The sequence below is a fragment of the Sorex fumeus genome, unplaced genomic scaffold, assembly GCF_029834395.1.
Source record: "Sorex fumeus unplaced genomic scaffold, SorFum_2.1 ptg000003l, whole genome shotgun sequence".
Taxonomy (NCBI): domain Eukaryota; kingdom Metazoa; phylum Chordata; class Mammalia; order Eulipotyphla; family Soricidae; genus Sorex; species Sorex fumeus.
In genome coordinates, this window is record NW_026606060.1 from 17670487 (window position 1) to 17698180 (window position 27694).

At 39.4% G+C, this 27694-nt stretch overlaps 1 protein-coding gene across 1 annotated transcript in view; it reads left to right on the forward strand.

The window, feature by feature from the left end:
* The first annotated feature begins 2309 nt into the window (after nt 1-2309).
* The window catches only part of DNAH6 (dynein axonemal heavy chain 6), a 211933-nt gene continuing 186548 nt past the window's right edge, over nt 2310-27694 (forward strand). Inside the window, exons 1-8 of the mRNA XM_056115431.1 lie at nt 2310-2534; nt 9783-9953; nt 11094-11101; nt 15454-15708; nt 21162-21429; nt 25594-25728; nt 25835-25953; nt 26713-26850. Of these exons, the coding sequence (XP_055971406.1) occupies nt 2310-2534; nt 9783-9953; nt 11094-11101; nt 15454-15708; nt 21162-21429; nt 25594-25728; nt 25835-25953; nt 26713-26850 (1319 nt within the window). The remainder of the gene's footprint in view (nt 2535-9782; nt 9954-11093; nt 11102-15453; nt 15709-21161; nt 21430-25593; nt 25729-25834; nt 25954-26712; nt 26851-27694) is intronic.

Genomic DNA, 27694 nt, shown 5'->3' on the forward strand with positions numbered 1-27694 from the left:
AAAAACCGCCGACGGAGCCAATCATCGACGCAGCAACACTTTCGACGTCGATGATTGGTGGAGAGCCGCAGAGGCTCTGCCCACACCTCGCTGCTAGGCAACGGGAAACAACCCTGCTGGGAGGCAAGTTTTGGACTCCCACACCTGGTTTTGCTCTATCTCTGGGGACCCTCCGAGGCAGCTGCTCTAGTGAAACGTGGTGAGTCGTGCAAAACGGAGCTGGGCTCTGGCTTCCAGACCAGAAATTCAGCGTGGCTTTGAGTTCTTAGGAAAAACTCAAGAGGCGGAGCAAGACACTTGCAAAGGCTTTTCAGTGGTTACCGTCCAATTCCTTGCCGATTTAGAGGGTGGGAAGTGAGAGAAACTTCCAGAGTCGGCCACGTCATCATGTGTGAGTGCCACGAGTCATACGTGGTCGGCCTAATTGTGATCTGTGCTAACTCTGAAATCTTGGCAGAGGTGGCAACAAAAATCAGAGTATAACATGAATAAGTTTGACATTGGTTGTATGTTGAAAGGTTAATATTTGGGAAATGTTAAAATATTTGTTTAAATTAAATATATTTCTGAATTTGATCCCTGAATTTGATCCACCAGGTGTAGCCCCAAGGTGAGGGGAGGAGAGGGAGAAATTGTCGTCAAATAGTGAAGGCCATTTACCACGAATCCACAGCAAATATCATACTCCATGATGAAAACTGGAAGCTTTTCCTCCAAAATAGGTCTACAAAACTAGGATAATCACTCTAATATTTACTACTAAGTATTGGAATATTGAATAATATTGGACATCCTTGCCACCACAATTACACAAGAAAGAGATATTAAAGTGGTTCGAATTGGTAAAACGTCAAACTCTCGTTATTCATAGATGACAAGGTATTATAGCACTGTAGCGCTGTCCTTCGGTTGTTCATCAATTTGCTTGAGCAGGTACCAGTAATGTCTCCATTGTGAGACTTGTTCTTACTGTTTTTGGCATATTGAATACCACATGGGAGCTTGCCAGGCTCTGCCATGCAGGTGGGATACTCTTAGTAGCTTGCTGGGCTCTCCAAGAGAAATGGAGAAATCGAAGGCACACTGGCCACGTGCAAGTCAAATGCCCTACCTGCAGTGCTATCGCTCCAGCCGACAAGGTATTATCTTAGAAAACCCTACAGTTTAAAAAAAAAACCCGAAACATTCTAAAACAATAAACTTATATAGTGAGGTGTTAAATTAATATGCAGAAATCTATAGCTTTCTATATGCAATGAAGTAGAAGATATTATTCTAAATACCATTCAGAGTTGTGCCTAAAAAGTCAAGTACTACCTGGGAACTAAGTTAATAAAGAAGATGAAAGGCTTATACAAAGAAAATTATATTCACTATTTAAAGAAATAGAAGGCACAAGGAAATGGGAGTGCATACCCTGCTCACTAGTTAAAATGATGGAAGAATTGACATTGTTATAATAACCATCCCATCCAAAACACTGTAGAAATTCAGTGCAATCCCCATAAAAATTCCCTTGGCATTTTTTTAAGGAGATGGACCTAATGCTGCTAAATTTATGTAAAGTAATAAAAGTCCCCTAAATAGCCAAAAGCAGTCCTCCCTGGGGTGGGGCGGGGGGGGGGGGAAATTGGAGATCTGTTTTTCTCTAACCTTAAATTATACTCTTAAACTATAGGAATCAGAACTGTGTGGTATTGGAATAAAGGCAGGCTTTCAGAAACAGTAGGTTAAAAATGAGAGCCCAGAGAAAAACCCTCAGATATATGGATGGACAGCTTAATTTTGACAAAGGAACTAGGTTTGTGAAATAGAACAAGAAAAGCCTCTTTAATAGATGGTGCTGGGTAACTGGTTAGCCACATGCAAGAATGTGAATCTTGAGTCCTGTCTCACACTATACACAAAGATAAATATAAAATGGACTAGTGACCTCTATGTTAGATCCAAATCCATATAATACACTGGGAAAAACAGGCAGAACTCTTCATGATATTAACTCTAGGAATCTTCAGTGCTTCTAAGCCATTTATTTACCTGTTTACCTGTTACCTGGATCCTTCTTTCCTCTTTCTCTCTCTCTCTCTCTCTCTCTCTCTCTCTCTCTCTCTCTCTCTCTCTCTCTCTCTCTCTCTCTCGGCACACCCAGTGGTGCTCAGGGCTTCCTTCTGATTCTGTCCTCAGGAATCACTCCTGACAGTGGTAGCAGCAGTCTAACCTGGGTTGGCTGGGTGCCAGGGAACTGCCTTAAACACTCTAATTTTTGTCATTCTCCCCTCCCTCCCCACCCAGATCCCACCCTTTCGAGGATGGCTGCTGGTCCTTCTGGGAGTAATTTAAGTCTGAAAAATGAGGAAGAGGAGGAAGAAAACCCTATACTTAAAAGACTGAATAGTGTAAGAGAAAAGGGAATACTGAGTTTAGTAGCACCCACAGAAGATGAATCTTCCAAACACACCTTGACATTTAAGCATTCCACCAAAGCACAGGAGAAGACGAGAAAACGACAACAGGCTGTGAGACTGGAACCTTTGGTAGGTGGGAAAAACAGCATTTAACTTGTTTTTGGCTATAAAGTTTCAAAATTCTTTGGGGCAATGGAAGTCACTTTCAGACTCTTAGTTTACAAAAACAGATATGAAACCTGAAAGTAAGATTTTTATATGACACCGAAACCGTTTGTACAAAACAAAACTGAGCGCTAGGCATTGTTTGAGGTTGGGGGATACAGAGGCAAAGTTTTCCACTGTATCAATCCTGGATTGTAAGACTTATTGTAGATATTAGTGTACCATTTAATACTGGGAACTTTATAAGAAATATATGACAATTTCAAATGATATAATTGTATAGTATTCCAAAAATGTTTAATTTTCTTAAAAGTATGCATATCTGAATATGCTTAATTTTAAGAGTATTTGATTACATAATTAAATTCATAGAATGGGGAGAGGGAAAAGTGCATAAAGCAAAAAAAGTGAAAGTTTTCTGGGGCTGGAGCTCTAGAACAGTAGGTAGGTTCGATTCCCAGCATCCCAGGTGGTCCCCTGAGTGCTGCCAGGAGTAATTCCTGAGTGCAGAGCCAGGGGTAACCCCTGAGCATCGCCAGGTGTGACCCAAAAAGCAAAAAAAAAAAAAAAAGAAAGAAAGAAAGAAAAGAAAAACACACCATATCGTATATTCATTTTTTTTAAAGTGAAAATTTTCAATGACATTCTGAAATGGTACTGTCATTAATACTTATGGCTCCTCAAGCTGTTTCATATGTTTAGAGTAAGAAAATAGGCTAAATGTTGATATTGAAAATGATTTTTAAAATTAAGCAATAGAAATCTTTAGAGTTTGTGCATGTAGAGCCTATATTAGTGGTTGCACTATAATTCTTTGCATGAGGGTATCATTCTATTATTAGTATTATTTGGTGGTTTGTTTGATTGTTTTGCCATAACCCACAGTGCTTTGGGCTTGCTGCTGGCTCTGTGCTTCGAATCACTCCACAATCTCAGGGGATTGTGTGTGGAACTGGGGATTAAAACCAGAACAGCCATGTCCAAAGCAAGCCCCTTATCCAATATACTATTTTTCTGGTTTGATCACTCTATTGTTATATCCATTATCTGATCTTCTATTGATGGAAGTTTAGGATAGTGATTCTTTGGTGCAGGTTCTTTTTATTCATTACTTTAAATTTAAATATCATTCCATTCCCTTCTTGTTGGTCAATTTTGATTTAAGAAATCAAACAGGAGTTTTCTGTTGCTTGCCTTGTATTTGAGTTTTTGTTTCCCTCTTGCTGCTTTTAGGGGTCTGTCTGGCTCTTGCTATTTTGAATTCATTGTATCATGATGTTCTGTTTGTGCCTATTTTGTCACTCTTTGGGCCACTGACATCAGTTCAACTGAATCAGTTCCCTCCTCAGACTAAGAAAGTTCTCAGCTATTCTTTCTTCCACCAGCCATTCTTCACCCTTCTCCCATTCCTCTCCTTCTGGGAGTCCTACAATTCAGAGGTTGTTCCTCTTGCTCTTGTCCACTAAACATCGTTTATATCTAAACTTTCTTCATTTAAGAATTAATATCTTTCCTGTTAACTCTTCTTTTGATAACGTTGTGTGACTTGTTTTTGAGATGACTGTTTCGATTTTTTCACTTCTCCCATTCTGCTGCTGAGTCCTCCTACTGTATTCTGGTGCTCCTTCACTTCTGTTTGAATGGTTCTTTGATTTTTTTCTATTAATCTCTCTTTGAGTTTATTGAATATCTCTTTCAGTGATTTCCTCAGTTCCGTGAACACTACAGGAGGATTGCTCTGGAGTCATCCAGAGGCAGCATTGAAAGTTCTGCTGTATTTGAGGACTGATCTTCTGTTCACACCCATTCATTTTCCCATTATTCCCATTATTCCCGATGCTCCAGGGGCAGTAGGTGTGGAACCCAGAGTCCTAGGGACTTTGAACAGTGAGTTGGTGCTTCCTCTCACAGTGTCAGCTAGTGTTCATGACACTACTTATTTCTGGCAGCGACTGCTACCTTCTGAGAATTTTTGTCAAGACTCATGGGGACAGAGCTAGGTCCAGAACTCTAACCAGGTGAGGATGGATCCTAGACAGGGGTTTAATGTTAAATAAAGAGTTTGACAGGGCAGCTACAAGATCTTACCTGACTGAAGATGACTGGTGAGGGTGAACTAGACTTCAGATTCTTTTTTGTTTTTAATTTTATTTTAGGGATTGTGGTTTATAATACTGTTAATAGGTTTTTTTGTATAAATCATTTCAGCATCACAGTCTCCACTGGTGTGTCTACTTCTCTTCTATTTTACTTACAAATATTTTTATTTCCTCTCTCATTTCTTTTTTCATACAGTAATTGTTGTGAGTTGTCTAATTTCCAAGTGTCAGTTTTTTTCCTCATTTCTGTTTGTGATTAATTTCCATATTCAAAGCATCATGGCCTGATAGGACAGTTTATATAATTTCTGTGAAGATATTTTGTGATCCAGAATGTGGTCCATAAGGTAGAATGTCCTGTTTGAAATTGTGAAGAATATGCACTAGTATTTAGGGGCATGGAGGGCCCTATATATGCCTGTGAGATGCATCCTTTCCATTTCTTCTTTCAAGACCATTTCTTCCTTCCCTCCCTCCCTCCCTCCCCCCTCTTTCCCTCCCTCCCTTCCTTCCTTTCTTTTTTTCTTTCCTTGTTGAATTTATTTGCGGGGGTAGTGGGATGCTATACCCAGAAGTGCTCAGGCTTTACTCCTGGCTCTTGGTAGGGGTAGGGGGACCATATTAGGTACCAGAGATCAAACCCAGATTTGCCACAAGCAAAGCAAGCACCCTACCCACTATACTGTTACTCCAGCCCAACTTTGTTGAATTTTTGCTTGGCTAATCTACCCAGCAGTGATAGATGAGTGTTAAACTATGTGGTGTTGCTGTCAGTATTTTTCTTCATGTCTATTAGACGCTGTTTTAAATAGTTTGATGTTCATGTTTTTTTCCATTTTTTATAATTATATTTATTGAATCACTGTGAGAGCAGTTACAAAGCTTTTGGGTCTAAGTCTCGGTCATACAATGAAAAACCTGTACCTTTACCAGTGCCCATTCTCCACCCCCAACAACCCCAGTATACCTCCATCCTACACCCTCCCCCTACCTGTGGGGCAGATGATTTCCACATTACTCTCTTCTCTCTCTACTTTGATCACATTCAATATTTCGACACCAGACCCACCATTATTATTTGAGATTTTACCCCAACACTCAGATCTGCTGAAAACGCAACAGTAGACAATTTGTTTTCTATTGCTGGTTATGAATAACATATGATGTCGAGTGGCTACAGTAGTGGCCGCACGATTTTGAAATTTTGAAATTTTAACACTTAAATCTGGAGGGATTTCTGCCAAAACCTGCTGGGTTCCGAGATTTGCTCCTGAGTCTCTGGGATCATGGCCGTTGAGCAGCTTGATCAGGAGCCAGAGAGGCCGTTCGTGGGCGATGACTTGGAGTCTCGTTGGGGTGGGGATGACCGGACTGGCTCCATCCCCATCCCGTGAGACCCTGCGTGTCTCATCACTGCAGGCCCAAACCTGACTGTCCATCTGGAGGATGATGGCCACCAAGCTGCCAGGGGGAAGCAGGCGGAGGGACAACACCCATTCCCCCCTGGGATGGCCCGGCAACAGTAACCTACTGCATGGTCCGGATGCATTTCTGCCAAAAGCTGCTAGGTTTCGAGATTTGTTTCTGAGTCTCTGGGATCATGGCTGTTAAGCAGCTTGATCAGGAGCCAGAGAGGCCGTTCGTGGGCGATGACTTGGGGTCTCATTGGGGTAGGGAGGACAGGACCGGCTCCACCACCGTCCTGTGAGGCCCTGCATGTCTCGTCACTGCGGGCCCAAACCTGACTGTCCAGTGGCCTCTGGAGGATGGCAGCCACTGGGTCGCCAGGGGGAATAGGCCAAGGCACAAAACCTATTCCCACCTGGGTTGGTCCAGAACTGGTTACTTGCTGCAGAGACCGGACGCATTTCTGCCAAAAGCCACTGGGTTTTGAGATTTGTTTCTGAGTCTCTGGGGTCATGGCCATGAAGCAGTTCAATCAGGAACCAGAGAGGCCATGCCTCCAATTATATAGCTGAGCCAGAGGTGGTTTGTGGGTGTGTTTCCCACATACCTAACTTTAGGCCATTTACTTTCTTGGTAAACTTTGCCCCCAGTTTTTGGGGTCTAGCCAAAGGCACAGCAGCAATTTTGGGGTATCTGGAAGTCTGAAGGTGCCATCAGGCTGCTGATGCACTCGCCTCACAGGTACAGATTGACCTGCTGGCGGCACCATACCCCCATGATGTTCATCTTTAGGTGCATGTATGTGTAGAGAGTGAGTTCTCTGATTATTAAGAAATAGTCAACCCTATCACTTATAACCTTTTTAATTTGAAATGTCTGTCCACTCCAGCCTTTTAAAGGGAATTATTTACCTGTAGAATTATTTTTGAGACTGTGTTTACCCTGAGTATTCAATTGTGTCTCTTGTTGGGTTAAGTTTTCTGATCCTTGTTGTCACTATGTCTCTTCGTGTGTTCAGGCCTTAGACTTGGAGTAAGATTATTGAGATGAAGAAATTTGTTTCCATCAGTTTGTAGAAGTTATGTGTTTGTGAAGCTTGATATATAGATATATTATTTTTTTTACGTTTTATTTTCACTGGATATATTTGAATTTATCAGCTCCTTTTATATTTCTGGCAAAACTGGTTTCAAAGTTATGAACTTCTTAAACTCTTCGGCCCATGAAGCTATGTATCATTCCTTCAAATCTGAATGATAATCTAGCTGAAACAGAGTATTTTTTATGATATGTTCATTTAACAGAGCTTTTTTAAACAAACAAACTAAACAGAAAAAAACAGTTATATTCCACCTTTCTCTTCTGCCCTATAGAGTCTCATTTGGTAGATCTGCTGTGAATCTTATGGGAGTTCCTTCCCATGTCAGTTCCTTCTTTGATCTTGCTGCTTTTAGTATCCTGTCTCTGTCTTTGGTTTTTGTCATTCTAATTACAGTGTGTCTTGAAGTTTTTCTCTTTGTGTCTTTTATGACTGGGACCCTTCAGACCTCTTGGATCTGGGGTGCCTGCATTCCTCAACTCTGGGAAAGTCTTTTCTGTGATTTAACCATTGTTTTTTCCATCTAATTAGGCTTCCTGTTCCTCAATAATTCTGATGATTCTTCTATTGTTCCTATTGACTCATCCCATAGTTTTCTGTTGTGCTGCTCATTTCTTTTAAGTCTTCTACCCTACCCACATCTTCTGTTGTCTCTAGAGGTTTCCTGCATCTCTCTAGGAGCTCACCAGTTTTTTTCTCATCTGCTATTACTCTGCTCTTGAGACCTTCCATTGAGTTTTAAATTTAACCTACCATACTCTTCAGCTCTCTCACTTCTAATTGTAGTTTTCTCATTCATGGTCTCATAAATGTTTGTGCTTAATTAACTACCAGCATTATTGTTTCTTTAAACATTAAGCATTCTCAACATGGCATCTCTAAAGTCATTATCTGAGAGGTTATAGAGCTGTTTGGTACTGGTAGAGCCTTCCATGCTATTTTCTTCCCTCATTGAGCTTTTTATACTTCTACAGAGCTTCCCAGTTCTGTCTACTGTGTTCTGAGGAAATATCTTTGTAATTCATTCCTGTGGTGACTCTAAGGTACCAGACTGAGTATTATTGCTTTCCTTTTGTATAGATCCTCTCAACAATGTTTGGCAATTTTTAGTTTGTGATTTTGAGTACTGATGAGGATTATTGGGCTACTTTCAGTGCCATTATGGCCCTGGCTATGATTTAAGGCTCTATGATTTCTGATTACCACCACTGTCTTTGTGAAGGCTTATCTGTGGGATAAGAGGACAAAGTTAGGAAGAAGAATTAATAACACAAGTTCCTTGGTGGCAACCAGACTTACTCCCAAGTCTGTGGGACATCATAGTAAGTGTAAGTGTGAGTGCCATGAGGCAGTTATAATCCATTCCATTTATTTTATAACTAGAAGTTGACCCTTTTGATCCCTGTTTTATTCTAATAATAATGATATTAAGTACTCTCAAACAGTTTTGTCTCTCTCAACTTTACACCTCTGGCAATTATTTACTTGTTTTCTTTCTGAGCTTGATTTTCATTTGTATGTTTATAGATTCCAGTTACAAAGATATTATAAATTGTTTTCATATCTTTCAAAACACTTAATTTGTTTTTATGTCTTGCTATTTTAAATGATGATTTGGTGAGCTTGCAGTTGCAGATAGCTTTTCAAATTAGTGTTTTTATTTTCTTCATAAAATTACCCAGACTTGGAATTTCCATCTCATATAGTAGTTCTAGTTTTAAGTTTTACAGAACCTCTAGTTTTTTTTTTAAGATGGCTATACCAATTTACATTTCCATTTATGCTTTCATAAATGCTTGTGCTTCTAGTAATGTATAAGGGACCTATTTTCTCCAATTCCTCAACAGAACCAGTTTTGGTATTAGCCATTCTAGTAGTTCAAGGCATAGATCATTGTGGTTTTGATTCACATTTAGTTATTGTTAAGCATCTTTTCATGTGCCTGTTCCCCTAAGCACTACCACATGTAATGTGGTAGTGCTTATACATGTTTAGTTTGACCATCCACATGTTTTTGTAAAGATACATATATATGTATTTATATATATAAAAATACATTTATATATGTATCTGATATGTATATAATATGTATATATATCCAGATCCTTTCACCATTTTCCAGCTTTATTTTTTGGCTATTGAGTTAGCTGGATTCTTTGTATATTTTAAATATTAACCATTCATCAGATAATGCTATTTTCATATTTAATATCCTATTTGATTGCCTTTTCATTTTATTCATAGTGTCCTTCATTGTGTAAAAGGTTTTCTTCCCCTCTTAGCTTATGATTTTGTGGTCCATTTCTACAATGTTCATTGTTGAAATATATAGACCCTACCCCCAAAGTTATGCCTTTGAGATCTTTCTGTTATAAATTTACTCTTTGGGGTACTGATTATAGTAAAGAATTAATAGAAAACAGTAGAAAATTCTTAAATAGGTCACAAACAAACAATGGTTGTAACTGTTAGAATGATTTTGATGGGTATAGGAAATAAGGAATGTGATAAATTTCCAACAGGAATGGAGTACAGTAGATAGTGAAGAATAGGACAAGCTCATGCTCCTATTGAAAAAAATTAATAGCTCTATTTTATTTCCTAAAGCCAGCTCTCAAAGTCTACCAGGACCACAAGAAACCTGAGTATATATATAGCGAGAACCGACGTCGATTAATTGCTGATGGAATCTTAGCTCCAGAAACCACCGAGGATAACCAGACTGCCAAATCAGTTGTTCAATTTCTTCAGCAAAGTACTGTAAAAAAAAAGAAACAGGTATAATATTAAAGTCTTTTATCCTGTAAATTTAATTTAGCATGGGTAACAAATTTTTTTAAGAAAAATATCACATTATCCCCCCCCCCATCAATTTTTATAATGGATTTAGTGAATATAACAACTTAGTTCTACCTATTTAAGGAAATTTAGACAGTTGAGGAAAATTGTGAACGAAGCTTTAAGCTCTATTGTCTTCTGATCCTTCCTTGCATGCTGAGTGAAGCTACATAACGGTTGCTGTTTTGTTTTTGTTTTGAAGTAGAAGAGTTTTATTTGGGAAATTCATTTAGAGGAATTTGAGAGGAGAAATAGCAAGAGAACCAGACAGAGGGACACACAAACAGACAGGTGCATTGGCTTCTCCAGGAAAAAGCCTAGAGCACACATTTCAGGTCCAGATGCAGTTTATGCCTGATACTGGAGAATAGTTTATTCTCTATCTTCCTTTCTAATTTACATTTGTTTGCTTTTAATAATCTTGGCTCATTATTTATGCGTAAACACAGTAAAACTAGTGACTTTTCTGATTTGTAATACCCAATTATTTCCTGAGAGGTTTCGGAGATTTGCTTAAGACAGAGAATATGACTCATGTTAACCAAGAAATTAATTGTCTAACTGCACGAAAGGGTTACCATGTTTGATCAATGTGAAAGACTTTCTTTTTGATGTGGGGCCATACCCAGGGGTGCTCAGCACTTACTCCTGGTTCTATGCTCAGGGATCACTCCTGGTAGTGCTTAGCGGAACAGAAAGCAGTGCTGGAGATGGAGCCTGGGAGCATGCATGCAAGGAGGAGATCCCTTGTGCTCTCTCTCTCTGGCCTGACTCTCTTCACAGGCGTGCAGTCTGACATTTAATAGTCCATCCAATTCTCCTTCAGGTTGGGAGAGATGGGGATTCCCAGGGCATTTCTCTTGATGTTAAGAGCAGGGCACAGGCAATGCTCACAGATCTGAACAAACCTTGTTTTTCCTAGCAGAGACATTCCCCATTTTTTCCTCAGCTTGCTTGTCTTAAACCTTGGGTTTCCCAGAGGTTTGCAAAGAGCCAGCAATGGTAATTCTTGTCATTTGAACCTGCTCTTGTTTCTACCCAACCCTTTGGATTCTGTTTTCCTGGAAAAGGACTTTGGAGTCCCATAGGTGGCTTTTGAGATTTCCTGTCTGTTTTAGTGGCAGTGTCTACTATAGAGAGAAAAGGTATTACCACAAAGTATTAAAAAACATACTAAAAAAAACAGGTATTTTATTCATAATATAAAATGCATCTACCCTTATGCAGTTGGTCCTAGGTCAAAAACAATCGATATGCTACTCTTTGAGAATACCTCTACTCTACTTAGGAATGTGAGGTAAAACATATAGTCTACACAGCAAATTTTTACTGTTTAGTTCATTTAGAAAACATTGATTTCCTGTAACTTTTCATTTTGACATATCTGTACTGCCAAGCACATGTTAAATACAGGACATCAGAGAATTCTATAAAACAACCTCTATATAAAAGGCTTTAGAACAGGCACTGCTAAAGATCCTGTTACACACAATACGCTTGACAAGAAAATTCGTGAATTAGCTAACACATAAGAGTCTTTAAGAGTGTTTATCCTTAGAGTTTTGATTTGTTAGGAAAACATGCCCAGGTAACAAAAGGTTTAAAACATTTATGTGGATTACCACAAAACAAGCAAATATTTCATATCTGAAAATAAAGGTTAGTTTTTTTAAAACCAAGACTAGGTTCTTCAGAGACCTGGCGATAAAACTGTTATAAAATAGTTGTTAATAACTACATTTATGTACTAGTTAGTATGAAAAAAAATGTTAATTACAGTAACTTTCTTTCATTCCCCCCACCCTCTCCCAAATTATCCATTTATAATGAAAACCAAAAGAGAGATTTCCAGGCTGCTTGTATTTAAAGTGACACTTTTGCCTTTTCCCCCCTTTTTCCTTTCAGTCAGTATCTGAGACCGATGTGTGTACAAGTACACAAGTCTCTCAGCTGGAGGCTGGCTTCCTCTGGGTAGGGAAGGGTGAGAAAGGAACTGAAGTGAGGCTTCCCAGGTGCGACTGGATCCTCTGAGTGGTGAATGCCACAGTAACACCCCTCCCTTGTCTTAGTAAACACTCGAAGGGAAATATTTGGCAACCAAGGCCGAATTTCCCATCCTTTCTCATTCTTAGTAGCATCACTGACTATGAAGAGAGAAAAGGTAAAACGGATGGCCCTAAAGTTTTCAGAGGGAATGTAACCTTTCTACTGAGGAGAGTTTCCTCCTGAGTTCCTCTGGAGATTTTTCTCCTGCATTTCTTCACCTTTCTCCTAAATAGCTTATCAGTTATGTTGCAAATGGGAGAAGTGTCCTCCACCAAAAGAAGTGGGACCCCCAGGTGACTCATGTTGTAAGTCACCTGACTTGCTACTTCGAAGATGACTTACATGAAATGGGGAGTGAGGGGGCCAGCCTTGAAAACAGTGCTTCCACTTAACCTGCTTTGACTTGCCTTGGCCACCTGGGGAAATACCTGGGAAATTTGGAACTAATCAAATCTGCCATGAGTATCTACACAGCATGGACCCTAGTGTCCTACTAGTGTCCTACTAGTCCATATGGCCAGCGTCAGGCTATGCCCAAAGTCCCACTTGATCTATGTGGCTCACCAGCTGGTCCCTACCTCTGTGTTTTGGGGGAGCTGTTCTTAGGCTGGTGCAAGGAATTGCTCTTTGTAGGAAAGAGAAAGGTGGTCCCAGCCGCTGCCCAGGTTTTCCAGGAATGTCACCTCACCTCACAGAAAAGAATTTCAAAGGGAGATGAGTAATGAATTAAAGCCTGGAGTACATATCTCAGGTCAGGATGTGGGTGAATCTACAAAATAGAGAATGCATACACATAATATTTTTAAGGTTATTGCTTTTATAATGTTTTCATCACTTCCCCAAATGATGTTGGTGAAGACCTGTAAAACATAGACTAAACAATTTGGAAAGGCAACTTTTGTAGCCAGCACAAGTTGTAAAATTGGAGATGCCTCCTACCAAAGAATAGATGGATTTTAGGGGGAAAAATCACCAAAGCATGACTTTATATGAATTCTTACGGTAATTAAAGAAAGGAACAGAAAAGGGAGAAAATATGGAGAGCATTTCTCACAATAAAAATACTATTGTAACCATATTTCTCTGAGCTTTTTATTGAGAGGATCCTTTGACCATTGTTAAACATTTCAGGGCTGGGTATCTTTCCGGGATTGGGCTAGAAATAAAAAAGCTGAACCATCAACTCTATCTTGGAAGGTTTTCAAATCTGACCCTTTCCTGACTTCTACAGGCTGTTTGTTCTCACTGGCCTTAGGGCTGAGAGGCCTGGAGGCCTTTTCAGGGCTTAGACAGCTGAGTCCATCCCTGCCCTAGGGGAACCTAAACAGGGCAGTCCTGGGTAGAAAGGGTCCAGGAGGGTGTGGCTTTCATTTATTTATTTATTTACTTACTTACTTACTTATGTGAGTGCTTGAGTGGGATCATATTTTGCCATTGAACTTAAATACAAATAATTACTCAGATGGAGACATGTAGGCCTGCTGTTGAAGAAATCTTACTGGGAATGCGGTAATCTGTTTCAGAAGTGCTAAATCAAAAGAATGCATTTTCAGTTAAATGTTAATGCTTTAATCTTAAATGAAAATTACAATATTTACGGAAACAGTGAAACAAAGCAATATTGTCTATTTTCTCAGTTTGGGTTTTCTGGTTTGGTGTCTTATTTTACGTCAAACACGGCTGCTGCTTCTCTCCCTGGCTTCTAAATGAAAGGAGAACATTAAGGCTCTTTGAGTTTATAGTTATGTTCTCCAACTTGGAAAGGACCTCAAACTGAACATTCTAGAATTCTCTTCTCTAATTTCTGCAAAGTGTATTTAGTCAGAGACAGAATGAAGACCCCAGTGAGTACAGAGCTTCCGGGGGCTCTTTCACCGAGCTGTGGTAAGTTGTTTCACCAAGCTATAGTTATCCATTTTTTTATTTTTAAAAATGGCAGCTGCTAACTGTCAATTTTTAAAGTTGTAATGTATCCATTCCCATCAGTTATTCAACAAAGCGGATCTGCAGTGTTTATTCTTTTAACGCCAATGTCCCCTTTGCTACTCCAAGAGAAAAAGGGTGATAACTGTAGTTGTGTCAAATTTCCTCAAACACCGTTATCCACTTCACTGTGAGGAATCTTGCCCCAAGTTTGTTGAGGAGGAACAAAGGAGTGTACCTGGTATCTGGAGGTGCTGAAGGCTCGGAGCTTCTGGGGGAGTAGAGCAAAACTAAAGAGTATGGGGGCTGGAGCAATAGCGCAGCGGAGAGGGCGTTTGCCTTGCACGTAGCCAACCTGGTTTCCATCCCCAGCATCCCATTCCTGAGTTCAGAGCCAGGAGTAACCCGTGAGCATCTCTGGGTGTGAATCAAAAAAGCCAAAAAAAAAAAAAAAAAAGCTAAAGAGTGCGAACATGGTGGGTACTTGATCCTAAAGCTCTAAGTGTGGCCCATGATGCAGCAGCCTCTATCTCCTGGGAGCAGATGAGAAATATAGAATTTCAAGTGTCACCCCCAAATGACTAACCCAGAAGCTGCTTGTTTTTTATTTTGGATTTTTATTTTTTGTTTGTTTGTGGGCCACACTAGCAATGCTCAGGTGTGCCTACACCTGCAACAGTGCCAGGGATCTAAATCCAGGGATCCTGTATCCAAGGCCGTGCTTCAGTCCTTTGAACCATCTCCCTGGCCCCCAGAAGCAACACTTCAATGGGAAACCCAGGTCATTCACATGCACTGCGAGCAGCTCTGTCTAAGCACAGGGAATTATGAGTGAATTAATACGTAAGCTTCCCCCCAAGGCTAGTGTACAATATTTCTTACCACTGCTACCAACCTCACATTCACAAAAAAATAATAATAATAAATTTTTTTATGACTGCTGAGGATTTCACTTACTGGAAAGCATCATGGTTGTAAGAACAAGGTAAGGGGTTGAAGAGGCCACAGCCAGAGTACTGCAGAGCTGTTGATGAGAAGAACTCGGACTTCGGTGAACCTTGGGGAGAGAAGAGTAGAGGGGTAGAGGGTGGTATATTTTGATGTAATAAATATTGAATTAAAGAAGAGGATAAGCCACTGGAAGCTGTCTCTGGGGTTGTTTTGTGAGAAGGTGTACATACACACATAAGGAGTTCTATGGAAGAAGATCTCTGCTCCCAAATAGAAACTTTTCACTTTTATGCATGCCTTTGAGCTCTTAGATAACACAGAGAAATATAGGATTTAGTTCTTTGTGTGTGCTGGGACTTGGGCCTGGGGTAGCACACCTGACTGTACTCCTAGCTCTACCCCTGGCATTCATGCTTGTGAATATATAAGGCTGAACTCAAGGCACTTGACCTGCTGTGCACTCCCTCGGTCCCTAATTTTCTTTGAAACTGACTTTATGTTTTTCCTTTTAACTCCAGAGAACCTCTTTCGAAGTTTTTGCCCCCACTCCTCCTAAAGTGTCACGTACCAGTATTGGAAGAAGAGGTCTCTTTGCGACTCCTTCCTCATCTTATCCTACACACTATTACAATGACCAGGAAGAAGTAGTTAAAGCCAACATTCAGAATCCTTTACAAATTATAAAAATAATCCGTGAAAATGAACATCTTGGATTTCTTTATATGATCCCTGCTGTGCCAAAGTCTTCCATTGAATATGATCCATATAACCTCAAGTGAGTTTTTTTAATGGCGTATTTATTTAAAAATAAAAATTGCAAATAATATTGAAAAACTATTCATAATGGCATAATGATAAAACCAATCAAATGCAATTGATTTTTACAGTGATAAATGAATCTTTCAGTTGAGAAATTCATAACTTAAAAATTTTCATGTGATAATTGGTGACATTTAGTTTCAGGTGTAGTGATTGGATATTTGTGTACATTGCAAAGCAATCAGCACAGTGAGTCTAGTTAACAAACATCACCATACATGTTCACTAAAGTTTTTTCTTTTGAAGATAACTTAAAATCCATATTCATATATATATATATATATATATAGTAACACACAGAGCTAGAATACATATATACATCACATAAAAGCCATGGGGTAAAACCTACTGAGACCACTGTTCATATATGTTTTCCACTGCTGACTAAAACATTGACACAGAAGTATATTCTCTTATTAACTTCCAAATGTGCAAGCAAATATTATAGTTTCATATCACTATGCTGTATATTATGACATTTTCTAATTGGAAATTCTGTTTTCTAATTGAAAGTTGAAAACTTTTGTCTTCTTTCACCTACTTCACTGACTTTCTTTGCCCTCTGGCAACCACTAGTCTGTACTCTTAGCTATCTGTCTTGACTTATTTCTGGTTTTGTTTTTAGTTTCCACATATCAGTGAGATGATACATTATTTGTCTCTTTCTGACTTATTTTACTTTGGTTTGTCTATATTATTGCAAGTGGCAGGATCTTATTCATTTTAATGACAGTAGTATTACATTGTATGTATTGGGTCCATCTGTTAATGCTGTGGACTTGTTTTGAGAAACGCATGGTTAGATGATTTCAGTAGTTGTGCCAACATCAAAATATATAATTACACACACTAGGATGACACAGTTGCTGCACACCCGTGCTGTATGGTATAGCTTATTGGGACCACCATCGTCTACACACACTGCCATTACAGGGATGTGAGGGATATCTGACTGCACACCACAACACTTTTATCCACTTACACATTGATGAATATGTAGGCTGGATTCATGTTTTTGCCATTGTAAACAATGGTGCAGAGAACATGGGCACACAGTTATCTTTTCCTGTGAGTGTTTTTTTCCCTTTAGAAGATTAGTCAAAAGGGGAATTGTCAGTTACTCTTTTTGGAGAAACTTCCATGCAGTTTTTTCATACTGGCTCAATACATTTGCATGTCTAACCGACATACACAAGAGTTCTTTTCTTCACTTCCTTAACAGTGTTTGTTATGTCTTGTCATTTTGGCAAGTATGAGATAACATTTCATTGTTATTTTGATTGTATTTCCCTGATTGTCCTCCCTTTGTTCATCAATTTGCTCTAGCGGGTCCAGTAACATCTCCATTAGAGACTTTTGTTGTTACTGTGTTTGGCATATCGAATACATCACAGGTAGCTTGCTGATGGTTAGGAATATTGAGCACCTTTTCATGTATACTTGATGTCATCTTTCAGAAAGTGTCTTTCCAGATCTCCTGCCTGATTTTTTAACTGGATTGTTTGAGTTTGTTGTTGTTACTGAGTTGTATATGATCTTTTAAATTTTTTTTTATATTGACCACTTGACTTCCTGTTAATCATCAATTTGCTTGAGCGGGCGCCAGTAACAACTCCATTTGTCCCTGTCGCGTGCTAGTGTAGCCCAGTGGCGTCTGTTCGTTCTAGGAACACAAAGAGCTTCAAACCAATAGTTCAGGGTCTTGACGAAGAAGTTCGACCATCTGGTAGGTGGGCGGCCACACGGTCTTTTGACATCCCGTGGAATCCAGTCGGTAACGGCTCTAGTCCAGTGGTCATCTCTAAATCTCATTACGTGATCAGCCCATCTGATTTTTGACACTTTGGCAAACGAGACAGCGTCCCTGATTCTTGATCATCGACGGAGGTCGGAACTCCGGATTCTTTCTCTCATTTGAGTGAAACGTAATATTCCAAGCATAGCTCTTTCAATTCCTCTTTGGGAGACCCGAATAGCATTCTCATCCAATGAGAAAGAAGAGAGAAGTTAAGATGTTCAAAAGAGAGCACAGGCTTTTCCAGAAGTTCTCCAGAAAAGACAGCAGAGAGTCTACACCTCGGATATGCACTCAGATGTGGGCTACCACTCCCAGAATAGAGAAGTATCCCACTTGTCTTTGTTGAGTAGGTTTTATAGGTTTTCTGCCAAACTGCCCCAAGTGTTATTTTCTATGTAGATCAGAGTCCATTGCTATGGCATTGTCAAAAGAAAGAGCTTGACACTTTGGGTGTCCACCTTCACATCCTTATCACAACCTCTGTTCTTGCTGGAGCTTCTCTCCAGGGAGGGTCCAGCCTTCTCTGGGCCTCTGCTGGTGCCAATTAGACTTTTATTAAAAATCAGTTTATGTGTCCACAAAATGGGTTTTCCCATAATCTTTTTTGGCTAATTTTGGGCTAGTGACAGAGTCACTTCCTTGAATTCCATCGTGTTATTATTACTTCCTGAGAATTCATTGCCAGGCATCCCCACCCCACCCCAGCTATACCAAGCTATCTACTTCACAAGGATCTTTAGTTAAAGAATAATAAAGGCTTCTTCTATATCAGCAAAATAGGTCTATTAGAGTATAGCAATAGAACAACAAAGTTCCATTTTAAAAGAAAGTTCAAATTGGCTAAAGTACGTGTTTAAAAAAGACTAATTTTCCTAATCATTTCCTAAATAAAAGGGTATGATGGAACACACATCCAAAGCAAGTATCCAGAAGACAATTGAAGTTAAAATCTGAATTCTGAAGTTTTATTTTTTGTTTTGTTTGCACAGTGCTGGCGGTCAAGCTTAGGTTTTAACATATAAGGCAAGTTCTCTACCGCTGAGCTACTGCCCCAGCTCTTGTAGCCAAGTTCTGAATGCCAAAAAATTCTGAATAGTTAAGCATCAGCAAAGGAATTGTAGATCAACCTGTGGAGCAGATGAGCACTCCAAGGCTGAGGATGTGGAGTAAAGCACAGAAATTCCAGGCCTATATTTGGGGATTAAACCCTCAGTAATGAACTGGAAAATCTAAGAATAGGACTACAAAGAATTCTGCAAAAGCCCTCAATGTATGCATATATATATATATATATATATATATATATATATATATATAGCCTTTTGGGTCACACCCAGCGATGCACAGAGGATACTCCTGGCTCTGCACTCAGGAATTACTCCTGGCGGTGCTCAGGGGACCGTATGGGATGCTGGGAATTGAATTCAGGTTGACCCCATGCAAGGCAAACGTCCTACCCACTGTACTATCGCTCCAGCCCCACAGATATTTTCTTGACCCTGATGCCTCTTCCTACTACTAAGTGGATTGGGCCTGAGGGAAATCTGTACTCATCTTTGAGAGTATCATTTTCTTAGAGTAGGAAGGAACAAGATTGGTTTTTAGACACTTGAAGGATGAATGTATACATTCTCTGTATATAGCAAACTCATACTATTAAAGGAAATTTTAATTAAGGAATAAGTGGTAATTTTCGGTAAAATGGACATTTGGTCAAGGAAAAGCTTCATATACCTGAAGAGGAACACTAAAAAAATAAAGAGAAGTTCTATACATTTTTAAATTCAGAGGAAAAGTAGCCCGAAGCCAGGAGATGAAAGGTGAAAGGTGAAATTCATCCTTTTCCATACTTTTGAGGGACTCATGAAAGAATCCCATAAAAACACAGTATGTTAATGTTCTAATGAAAGTAGGAGAAAGAGCATACCTTGGACACCATCCTGCTTTTGTTCTTTGTGTTCAAATGAAGTTAGTGATTCACAAATATTGTGTATCAAATTCACCTATGCAGCTTGTTAAACTAGACCACTGATGACCATAATTAAAGATTCTGATTCTGCATTGTGCTCAGAAATCTAAACTCTTAATAATCAGCCCTGATGATTTTGATGCTGGTTGATTCAGTCTTTGAAAGAGATTTGAGTGTGTTCATTAACCCTCTGCCATAGAGAGCAGTGTAAAGAAGGAAAAGACTTACAAGTTGAACATGATGAGGATCTTGCTCTTCTCCTTTACTTCATCCATTTCTTCATATGCATAAATTGAAGGATTTCTTTGATGACAGTTCAAAGAGAGATACATTTAAAACAAATTATTTGTCTTTTTAATTTTTTCCACAAAACCTGTAAGTGCTGGGCATGCTTCTGCATGCAAAATGGATACTTTAGCCAATTTGAACTGTCTTCCTGGGCCCCAGAAAAGCACCCAAATGATGTTAAGGATGTCCAGGAAGGCCCTCCCTGAGATGGTCTGCAGTTCATTGTGAGGGCCTTGAGGGCATGGTGCTGCAGTTATTGGATTACCAGGGCCACACTCCATGATGCTGAGAGTGTGGCATGGATGGGGAGATGGGGGAGGGGGCAGTTTCCAGGGACGCACCCTGCAACGTTTGTGAAACTGTGCGCCCACAGGCAAAGTAGGTGCCTTACCCCCTGTGCTCGCTTCAGCTCCAGAAATTTTTCAAAACATGTTATTTTTATTATGTGATGAAATTGATCTTCATAAAGCTTTATCTGTGTCTTGATTCTAATTTTATCTAAGTCATACTTTCGTTTACCTTCTAAATTCTGTCAATACTGGTAACATAAAATGCTTTATTATTATTTCTAAGAGTTAGTAAAAAAACCTTTTTCCAGGTAGATAACATCAAGGGTCATGCTGTTTTAAAAATCTGTAATTTATTTGATTTTGTAAAAATCATGAAAGTAAAATTATCAAACATGATTGGCAAGATTATGAACTCTTTAAGAGCTATAAAATCCCCAGATGTTGGTTAAAAGTAGCTCATTCCTTTTTCTTCCCTTTCTTTTTCTCTTCTATTTCCCATTTCCCTCTTCCCTTTTTTCCCTTTTATATTTAATATAAAAGTAGATAAATGTCACAAACTCTGGAGGTTGCCAACCTCTAAAGGTTGCCAAGTGGGAGCTGGGGAAGAAGGGACTTTGATTCAATGGTGGAAGATATTGACACTGGTGATGATGTGGTACAATAGCATTGTTAACATAAAGCAGTGATATTAGTGTTATTGTAATGATACCATGACACCTCAACTTATAAAATAATGAAAATCGTTAACATTTTTAAAATTTTGAATTGGGGCTGGAGCAATAGCACAGCGGGTAGAGCAATAGCACAGCGGGTAGGGCATTTGCCTTGCACATGGTCTACCCGAGTTTGATTTCCCGCATCCCATATGGTCCCCCAAGCACCACCAGGAGTAATTCCTGAATGTCTGAATCAAGAGTAACCCCTGTGCATAGCCGGGTGTGACCAAAATAGAAAATAAAAATTTAATATTTTTCCTGAAACATTTTATCTCTGCAAAACAAAAAAAATTGCTTAATTTTGTATTGATGTTTTACTCACGATTCTCAATTTTTATTTGTTCATAGAGTTGTGACCTACGATAACATCAACAAAAATGACTACTACACTATTAGCAAACAAGCAGTAACACATGTTTTAAGTTATGACATTGAATATAATGAGCTTGAACGATGGGAACAGGAATACCTCTATCATAGGGAGCTTATTAAGATTCCAATATTTTCACTTTTCCGAAAATGGAAAGCTTTTACCGTATGGAAGAAGAATGTCCGCTCCAAGAAAATCAATGGATGCCAAAAAACTCTACAAAAATATTTGTTCATAGTTAATCAAGTGAGTATTTCTTTTCTAATGAATTACTTGCTCAAATGAAGGCTTGAGTTTACTGCGAGTGCTCACTATAGAATGCCTCTAAATTGGGATGTTTTATCTTTTTTTAAGGGCATAAGACTAGCTTATTAGAGAGCAGTGTGTAAAATATAATGAGTATGCATTATGGAGTGCTTTGACTTTTTTAAAGAAGTAGCTAGAGGGACTGGGGAGAAACCTGATCACAGACATAATACCTCACAGGTACAAGGATCCAAGTTTGTTTTCAGACTTTCCTCTTTCTTCTGTTGTTTTTCTAGAGGTTTCCTGCATCTCACCTTGGGCTCCTTGATCTTTTCCTCAGCTGCTATTGTTCTGCTGCTCAGACCTTCTGTTGAGTTTTTGTGTACTACTACCAACCATACTCCTCATTTTGTCATTTCTGGTGGTAGTTTTTCATTTCTGCTCTTACATTTGCTTGTGCTTTGCTGACTCTCTGTGCCATTGTTTCAGCAGTCATCCTCAAAATGGTGTTACTTAAGTCATTCTCTGAGAATTTACAGAGCTAGTTGGTGCTGGCTGAGCCTTTTGTGTCACTGCATTCTCTCACTGAGCGAGGTGGATTGCTACATGTTTCCCCATTGGGTACACTGTGCTCCTGCTGTGCTGAGAGTTAATCTTTGTAGTTAACCCCACTGAGATTCTCTGAGGGATTAGGCTGGGTGTGACTCTTGCCCTTCCTGATCCATCCTCATCGAGGGACATGAAGTTTAACTGTGAGAGATGAGATTTGGTGAGTAGCGCTGTCTTGAGGTTATGTATGGGACTGTGAGCTTCAAATGTGGAACTAACCACATTTTGGAAGTCGACCTCACTTGCTGGGGGAATAGGCAGTTGGAATGGAGAAGAGACCGCTAAGTAAATGATGGTTGGAGGAATTGCTTGGGATGGGAGATGCATGCTAAAAATAGACTAAGGACCAAAAATGCTGACCTCTTAATATTTGTATTGAAAACCATGATGCCCCAAAGTAGAGAGAGAGAGAGAAGGAATGCACCTGCCACAGAGGCAGAGGGTGGGATGGGGTGGGAATGGTGGGAGGGATACTGGGAACATTGGTGGTGGAAAATGTGCACTGGTGGAGGGATGGGGACACAATCATTGTGTGACTGAATCTTATCGTGAAAGTTTGTAACTGTATCTCACAGTGATTCAATAAAAATATTTTTAAAAATATAAGAAAAAGAAATAGGAAAATTGTGGAACTGGGCCTGTTGAGATGGTGGAGGTGAGGTAATGAGGCTCAATGTTTTTTATTTTTATGAGAATTCACAACTTTCTTCTTGTCTTAGCATTTGTAAGTCTAGAAGGTTAACGGTTATTTTGTAGTTTTAGTTAAGGTTGCAAAACGTAAAAATATAAAAAATAGAGTTGCATAGTCTCCGATATTAGAAGCAGCCCAGGGTGTGGAGGGGCTGGATTCATGATCCTCTTTGTTGTTGTCCAAGAAAGACTTATAAAGGTTTATTGTTTTGAGCAGATTAGGCTAGCCACTAACCCTTATTACTTCCTTTTATCTTTGAGACACTGTGAACTTCAGGTTCACAATCATTTGGTGACTTGTTTTTCATAGATCATTACCTCACGATGCTGCATATATTTTCTTTTACCTGATTCAGAGAGCAGGGAAATTTGGTGGGGTGTGTTAGGGAACAGCTGGTGATATTTAGAGATTTCTCCTTGCTCTGTGCTCAGGTATCACTCCCTGCCTGAGCTCAGGGCACCATAAGTGGTGCCAGGTATCGAATCAGGGCTGACTGTGTGCAACACATGTGCTTTACCCCTGTACTGCTCTACAACACTGAAAAAATTTCAATATTTGCTTTGGAGGATGGATAATCATAGGAAGGGAATTTTAAAGGGCATATGACTATATTTAAATAGTCACTAAATCTACTGAATTTCAACTGTGCTAGAAGTTTTCTAGTTGGGCTCAAGAATGAACTGGAATCATAGTTAATCATATGCTAAGACTATGGTCTCTTTCTGCTGTCCTTTTCAAGTAAGAAGCTTCAACTTCACTTTGTGTTTGATAATCTGAAAAATCATTATTTAAACCTTGGCTATTAAAGTGTTGTTAAAGATCAATAATGAAAGATCATTATTAAAGTGTTAGTTATTAAAATGTTATTAAAATTAAAGAACATTAATGCAATAGTATTGACATAGATACCAGTGCAAAAGAAAAACCCAAAGAGTGTGGCCGCCCCAAAAAACAAATCCTAAAATTTTCATTCTCATGGCATCCGTCATAGCAAGGATTTTGTCTGAGTTATAGGAAATATTATAGCCCTTAATGACATCAACTTCAACCCCTTGACATCTAATTTTGTTAATAACCCTTTCATTGTTTGAACCTGTTTAACTGCCTTTTTTCACTACCACATATCTTCTATCATGTATTGGACCCCATAGTCCACAAACCTGTTTCTCAAAAAAAAAATTCCTGCTGTTTAATTTGACCTCTATCAAGGTCTTTTCTCATATTTTGCATGCTAAGTATTGGATTTTCTCTGTCCAACATACTGATAGTGCTTCAGCCTTAATGATATCTTCTCTTAAATATGGCCTTAGCAGGCAAGAAAGGTCTTATCCTTTTAAATTTAGATTGATCTATATACGATTTATGGATTAGCTGTTTTCTGTGATTATCCACACACTTCTCACCAGTCTCACGTTGTTAATGTGAATCTATCTATGAAATGTTAGTTTTAATCACACCCTGTAATGTTGGAACTAGAGATACAAAAGTCATTTCTAGTCATGCTGCCCTTAGTAGTATGACTTTGAAAGTTTAGTGCTCGGACCGGTGCTGTAGTTCTTACGGCCTCTCAGGGCCACAGGTGCTATGACCCACCAGGGCTCCTCCAGCAGTGCTGGAGACCACCGAGGCAATGCTCAGAGGACCATGAGTGCTTGAAACCTTATTAGCCTTTGCCTACATTTCCATGTAAAATTTTGATTGAGATATAAAATTACTTCAATTGAAATAAAATTTTAATTTAATTTCATTTTTAAAGTACACGGCTCAATGGTTTTTTATTAACAGTTGATTAACCATCCTCACAATGTTGTAATATTTCCATCATTCAAAAAGAAACTTCACAGGGCTGAAGTGATAGCACAGAAGGTAGGGTGTTTGCCTTGCACGCGACCGACCTGGGTTTGATTCCCAGCATCCCATATGGTCCCCTGAGCACCACCAGGAGTAATTCCTGAGTGCATGAGCCAGGAGTAACCCCTGTGTAATGCTGGTGTGACCCAAAAAACAACAACAACAACAACAACAACAAAAAAGAAATGGCAAGTCAGAAATTCTTTTCTTATTTTCTTGTTCCGGATCTTATGAGAAAAGTTTTTTGTATGATGTTATGAGGAAATTGGTACTGTTAAAACTGCTGAATAATCTTATCATGAATGCCTATCAAACACTTATTCTGTGTCTATTGAGGTTGTCATGCAGATTTCTCCTTTTATTCTATCAATATTATTTATCTGCTCTCAGTTTGTAACTAAAAGACATAACTAAAAGACATGCTTTCAAAATGAAAAGAAAGTAATTCAGACAAATTAATCTTGACCTTAAAAAATAAGGTCAGGACAAAATCTCAGAGAGTTCCTGGTTAATATATGTGCACTGCATGAGAGGGAGAGAGAGAGAGAGACAGAGACAGAGACAGAGACAGAGACAGAGAGAGGAGAGAGAGAGGAGAAAGAGAATAGAGGAGAGAGAGAGAGAGAGAGAGAAAGAGAAAGAGAAAGAGAGAGAGGAGAGAAGAAAAGTGCCTGCCACAGAGGCAGGAAGAAGGTAGGGAGTGATGGGAGGGAAACTGGGGATGCTGGTGCTGGGAAATGTACACTAGTGGAGGGATGGGTATTGGAACACTGTATGACTAAAACCTAAACATAAACAGCTTTGTAAGGGTCTATCTCACAGAGATGCAATAAAAAAAAATACATTGCTGTTGTACCTAACATGGACTATATAGTTTTCTTAATAACATTGTTTCCTAAGTATTTACAAACTTTAAAAGAGAGTTAATAATTCCTATTTATTAATAAGAAGTCTTTAATAATAGTCTTTATTAATATTATTATTAGTCTTTAATAATTTCTATTTCCATTCAGAATTTACAACCTGCTCTTCTTAAAATAAAGGAAATGTGCTATCAATTAAGTTTTATGGCACTTTGCAGTATTGAAAGAGGTCATACTTACACCCTGCAAGAATTTAGGAAGGCCCAAGTTAAACGTCTAGGAGAGGTAGGAAATTTTGTTTCAAGTTTCCATTTTCTCTAAGCCTCAAGATTTCCTTTCCCTATTAGTGCTATTTTGCTTCCACTAATTATGCGTACTTGTAAATGTCTAGGTGACAGAAAACCTGGCAGAATTTCGAAATGAAGCTAAACAAGTAGTCAGGAGAGCATGTCGAATTGCTCTGCGTGCTGAAGGGTTTGTTCCTGATGACTGTATAACTGAAGGTATGAAGTGGCTACTTTCTGAAACACTCTTTCAACGTACTCTAAGTTTGTTTTTGTTTTGTTTTGTGTTTGGGGTCACACCCGATAACACTCAGGGGTTACTCCTGGCTCAGCACTCAGGAATTGCTCCTGGTGTGTACCATATGTGTACCATGGATGCCAGGGATCGACCCCATATTTCATGTCGGTAGCATGCAGGGCAAATGCCTTATTCGCTGTGCTATTGTTTCAGCCCTAACTTCTCAAATTTTAATTATTATCTTACTTTCCAACTTGCCACACTTTAATAGGTATTACTTATACATTGGTTTGTCCTTTCAATATGTACATCTTGAAGGTGGAAAGAAAACAATAAATACTGCATTTTTCCTTGCTTGTGTATAGAATTTCTAAGTTGGTTACAAAACCTTTGTCACAAGCCATTTATAGCACCTCACTATTAAGCACCATTTTATAGTGCTAAAGGGTCTGTCTACTCTGGTCTGGTACAGGCAATAGGTTTGTTAAAAATGAGTGCCTGGGTTGGTCCCAGCTAATTAAAATGCAGGTGGTAAAGGAGAGTAACTGTGTTCTTGGGAAAGAGGTGCCATAGAAAACATCGATCAAGTGTTGTTAAAGACAGTTTAAGGAAATCATCTATAGTCTTTTGTGGAGTTGAATATTTTTGATGTGGCGCTCTTTTGGAGTTTGAAATATTACATGACCCAAAGCTTTTTTTTTTTGGTATTTGAATTTTCTTAAAAATAAATGCCATTGTTCACAAGAGTTGTTGTTGTGTCTTCTTCCCGTTCTTAGATTTTTACAAAGTATCAGATGGTTTTGAGTTGGCTTCTTTTGGAGACACTGAGAAAATGACTTACACAGAACAGGCCAGCAAAAGGCATCACTGTGTGCGGCTGACATGGTAAATGCCATTTCTCTTATGAAAAAAAAATGAGCACATGTGTTGCATCCACCCTGTATCACTGTATCACTGTCATCCTGTTGTTCATCGATTTCCTGCTCGATTTCGAGCAGGCAACAGTAACATCTCCTTCATCCTAGCCCTGAGATTTTAGAAAGTGCCACATTAGAGGCTCTTTCAGGGTAAGGGGAATGAGACCCTCATTGTTACTAGGTATTGGCATATAGGATATGCCATGGGGAATTTGTCAGACTCTGCTGTGCGGGCAGGATACTCTCAGTAGCCTGCCAAGTTCTCCAAGAGTAATAACTAGATAATAAGAGACATTCACAGCCACATGCTTCCGGGAGCTGGGTTTTATAGTCTCTGGGTCTTGGCCATTGATGAAATAACACGGCACCAGGGGCATTTGGTGGGTGTAATGCCTACCTACTGGAAGATGGGGGATCTGGGTGGAGGAGGCCCAGTCCAAATCTGAGCAGGCTTGGAGATCTCAGCCCTGGGTCCCGCGTGCCTGGGGTTCCTCTGCCGTTTCCTTCATGCGTGAGGCTCATCCGAAAGTGTGGAGAGTGGTCTTAAGCATTACTGTGGCTTGTTCCAGAGGTCTTCGGTTGTCAGGGCTCTGCTTGGGGTGGGGAGGGAAACTCAACTCGCCCCACTCCAAGGGGCCCCCTGGTGAGGACAACCAGGTGTGGGGTCAAGAGACTCTGCGCACTCTTCTCAAGTTTCATTAACAATTAAGACCTTCATCCCAGATTCACTAACAGTAATGAGGCATTTGAGGGCTGTGATAACCTAACAGTAGAGCCTTTTCCTCCAGTTGCCAACAAATAGAACAGCCTTT